Source organism: Pteropus vampyrus, unplaced genomic scaffold (assembly GCF_000151845.1).
Source record: "Pteropus vampyrus isolate Shadow unplaced genomic scaffold, Pvam_2.0 Scaffold130, whole genome shotgun sequence".
Taxonomy (NCBI): domain Eukaryota; kingdom Metazoa; phylum Chordata; class Mammalia; order Chiroptera; family Pteropodidae; genus Pteropus; species Pteropus vampyrus.
In genome coordinates this window covers 4258999-4263328 of record NW_011888911.1, presented here as the reverse complement: position 1 = coordinate 4263328, position 4330 = coordinate 4258999, and the positions used below count along the sequence as shown (strand labels likewise).

The 4330-nt window shown below is 57.2% G+C and overlaps 1 protein-coding gene across 1 annotated transcript in view; it reads left to right on the top strand.

Moving 5' to 3' along the window:
* Positions 1-3322, top strand: part of TBX1 (T-box 1) — a 10728-nt gene extending 7406 nt beyond the window's left edge. The window contains exon 8 of the mRNA XM_023534722.1: positions 3209-3322. Within this exon, the coding sequence (XP_023390490.1) occupies positions 3209-3322 (114 nt within the window). The remainder of the gene's footprint in view (positions 1-3208) is intronic.
* The last annotated feature ends 1008 nt before the right edge of the window (positions 3323-4330 follow it).

Genomic DNA, 4330 nt, shown 5'->3' with positions numbered 1-4330 from the left:
GGGGCCGCGCCGCCCGGGTCCTACGACTACTGTCCCAGATAACGCGGCCACCCTGCCCGCGGGCCCGAGAAGCTCCAAGGCTGGCAGAGAACGCGCCCCAGCCCCGGGCGACCGCGGGCCCCGTCCCCCAGCCTCGCAGCCATGGGGTCCTCCACCCTCCTCCCACCAGAGTGCTGTCGAAGGACCGGGTTCCTCAGCCCAGGCGCCACCGAGGGCACCCCCAGCCACGGGCCGCGCCGCCAGTGCCAAAGCGCCCGGTCAGCGCGGAAGGAAGTGATATTTATTGTTCTCCGCGAGACCGTGTCGCCTTACCCCTGCCCCCACCCCACTCAGACCCCCGGGCCGGCCGGCAGTTGCAGTGTAGACGACTTGAGAGCCTCGTCTGCAGGCGGTGTAGATAATTGTAGATATTTGTAGATACTGTAGATACCGCGCCGGCGCTGACATGATAAACGGTTTCGCCTCTTTTGGAAGCTGCCTGAGTGTCCATTTATTTGCGAGCAGTTAGATCGCACAGGGGATCTCGGGGAGAGCCAGGCCGGTCAACTCGGGTTCTTAAAGGTCTGCCCAGCCCCAATCCCTGCAGGCTGCAGATCGAGGTCTGGACGGAGGTGGGGGCGTACCGTAGTGCTCCCGGACCCCCCTTCCAGAGCCTCTTCCTGGCCACACCTCTCAGTCCTCTCCCTTGGCGGCTTCTCCCTTGGCTTGCCTGTCTCGGTTTCTTCCCAGCACCCGCTCCGCTCCGCTCCGGTCCCTTCCCGCTCCGGTCCCTTCCCGGCCCTGCTCGCGCATCCACCACCCTGCTTCCACCTAGTGGCTTCATCCGAATCTCTCCCAGGTTGTAGGTACCAGGGCTCTGCCCAGGCCCAGGTGTGCATCCGGCCTATTATAAATTCTCGTCCCTCTTCTAGAACTTGGGCCTGGCCCGGGCCTCTTTTCAGGAACGATGCTGGTCCTCCATGCTTTTCCGCAAAGCTAGGAATGACAGGACGGTACATTGTCAGTTGGGACTGGAAAGGGAGAAGCCCCGACTGATTAAGGAAAGACAAAACAGGCATTTCTGCTCTCAGTCTAGCATTTCCCCTGGCTGGCCCTAGCCTTGGCCTGCGTTTTCCCCTGTTTATTGACTCTATTCACTGTGAGTGTCCCCATGGAGTGACCTGGACAGGGGGCACAATGACAGTGGTAATGAGTCATCTTGAAACCTGTCTGTGAAGCATTTTTCCCAGGCCAGGTGGGGAGGGACCTCTCCCCAATAACTCAACACCAGGGATGGGGGCCAGAGGAACCCTTTGATCCCTTCCTTCCTGAGTCCAGGCAGGAAAAGCTGACAGCCGGTCAACGTCAAGGCTGCTAACTTGGACACAAATGAACGGGAAATGCAAGTGGCTGAGGTTCTGTCCCCCTTCCGTGCCTCTCCCAGTGTGTCTGTGGCAATGGCAGCCTGGTCCCACCTCTGCGAGGGCACTGCCAGGCACTTCCTGATGTCTGCCCTGGACTGGATGCTTTCTTTCTTCCAAGATGTTTTTGCCCTGGGGGTATGAAGTGACTGAGGTCTTTGAATTGCATGGCAGAAAGTGGTTACATGAGGTAGGTCTACGAAGGGAGTGAGTGACAAAGGCTGTTGAGGGGTGAACTCTGGAGCCAGAATCACCCCCCCCCCACAAAAAAAGACCAGACCTCCAGGGGCATCTACTACCAGGTGTGAAGACTCTTGCAGCATCTGCCCAAGTGGCCAGAAGGCTCTGTGGACACAGCTTCAGGGATGCATTCCTAAGGGCAGCTCTGGACACCTATCCCTGATGGACACCTGTCCACTCCACACTGCAGATGTCCCTCTAGGTGAGCTGCCTGCGCCAGTGGGCTCCCCACTGGGGGCTGCCTATTTCACATTTGCACTACAAATGTACCTGCACCCTTCCTTTACGGGAAGGCCTGCAGGAATGATGGGCTGTGGTTGGCCCTGCAGAGCCAGTGTCCCCTGTGAATGCTGGGCACCCCTCTGGGGCTCACTGTGATTCTCAGGCCTCCCTCTCCCTCTCCACACTTTCCACATCCAGGCCATGGGGTCGGGACAGGGGGTGAGAACCACAGTTGGCGAGATCTCCATTTTGCTTTTTTTCAAAGCTGAATTGAAGAGAAGTGCCTCTCTGAATTAATGATGGTGCTGGTGTTTGCAGATGAGAGGACGCAGCCAGCACACGGATCTTCAGTGTGCAGCTTGCCAGTCTTGTGCATATGACCGCCTCCCACAACCATCACCCATTCAAGATGAAGAGCCATGCTGCTGTCCAACATGGTGGCCCCTAGCCACAAGGGGTTGCTTACATTTTAATGAACAAATATAGAATAAAATTAAACATTAGATTCCTCCCTGGCTGCATTCTGAGTGCTGGATACTGCAGATGAGGGCTCACCCTGCAGGGGGTAATAGCCCCCAAAGGCATAGTTTTCTCCCCTCTGCCCCATAGATGAGTCTGCCTGGCTAAGAACTTCTCATAAATGGGGTCGTGCAGCAGGGGGCCTGGCCTGGCTGCTTCTGCTCCACACTGTTTTGTGAGGCTGGTCCATGCTGTCACTCACTCAGCAGTTCTTGTTGTTAACCAGCATCCGGTCTTCTGTCAAGGGCACCTGGTTGTTCTAGGATGGATGCTGTGATGCTCAGCACTGAGGGTAGGGCTGCCTTCTCCAGGTAGTCCTGCTGTGCGGGCCATGCATCACCTCAGTAGGCTGCTGTCACCCTGCCTTGCATCCTGGGGTAGGGGAGGTGAGGAAAGGGTTGGTTTGGGTTACCAGTTTTTGCATTTTAGAAAGTCGCTAGGGCCATCCCTTGGTCACTCATTCCTGAAACGAGTGCTTGGTGAGCACCCCCAGTTGCAGGAGCTGTCTGGCTGCTGCCGAGTCAGGCTGACGTTCCCCTGGGCAGCCACCCCTGGATAGTTCTTGACTTCCTCGTGAAGCAGTTGTCCTGGCAGCTTCCTTTCTGTGACCGTCTTCTCCTCACTTCTACTCCCCTCACTTTGGGTTCCTCTTCGAACATGCCTGGCGTGCCTCTTCTACGAGGCTCTATGCTGTGCAGGGCTTAGGGGTCCTGTACAACCCTCCTTCTCACAGGCTCACCCCTCAGTTGTTGGATGCCCCCATAGCGCCTTCCTCTGGGTCCCTCAGTTGGCCCAGAGGCCGTTTCGCTCCCATCACCTGTCTTCAGGTGTCCAGCTGCCAGGACTCAGGAGGACGAGAATTTGGACTAGAGAGGACCTCAGGGATCTTCTGGTCCAGGGACCCCAGTCTCCTCAACTTTCGAAGCCCTTCAAAACAATAGATGTCCAACATGTGAAATAGGTAAACTCCTTCCTGACTAAGTGGAGGAGGGGTGGGTCCCTTTACCACTCTGGGTCCCACATGGGGGTGTCTAAGAAACCCAAGGGCCTTGGGGTGTGGTGGGACAAGCCCCCAGCAGCCCAGTTCCCTGTTTTCAGAGGAGGAAGTCCAGCTCAGAGCCACAGGCAGGCCTGCTACACTGTTCGCCTCAGCCGTGGAGCCTCCATCTGCCACTTAAACATCCCAGCTCCCAGGAAGGGTTGGGAAACTCTGCCCTGACTGTTAGGATGTCCCGACACATATGACTGGTGTTTTTGGAGGACTCGCCAAGTGCCAGGCACCCTGAAGCCCCACAGTTGCTGCCTCCTCTCCTCTAAGTCTCACAGAAGCAAAGATGTGGGAGCTCTAACAACCCCATGGAACACAGGGCCTTGTCCACAGTCTCATGGTGCAAGAATGCTCTGGATCAGGACCCTCCCTTGCACTGCCACTGAAGTAAAGCTGGTGACACTGCACGCCTTTACAGGGAGAAAGGGAAGGCACCCGAAATGACAGTGACAGGGGAGCTATACAACGTAGGCAGACATGGTCACAGGTCTCACATGGCAAACATCTTTGAGGGGCTGGTTACAGTCTTTCCCCAGGAAGCATTTGGGGTACAGAGGCCATGAGATTTGGTCACAGGATGAGGGGAGGGTGAAGCCTAGAGTTACCGAGGGAGGGGGGTCCTGGTGGTTGTGGGGCTCCAGACTCTGCTCTGGGGAGCTCCAGCCCCCCTTCCCTCTGGCTAGGGAAGCCTGCAGTGTGTGGGACCCATATGATGACGGCTGGGTGAGCACGAGGCACTGATCTCCAGGTGTGCTGCAGATCAAAGCACTGGAGAACTCCCTGGGCTACAGCTGTTGAGGGCAGAGCCAGCGGAGCCGGGTGCAGGCAGAGGGAGGAAAGGTGGGGGCAAAGAGCTTCTTCTAGGATGAAAGGGATGATTCCAGGGGTGGCAGGAGTGCAG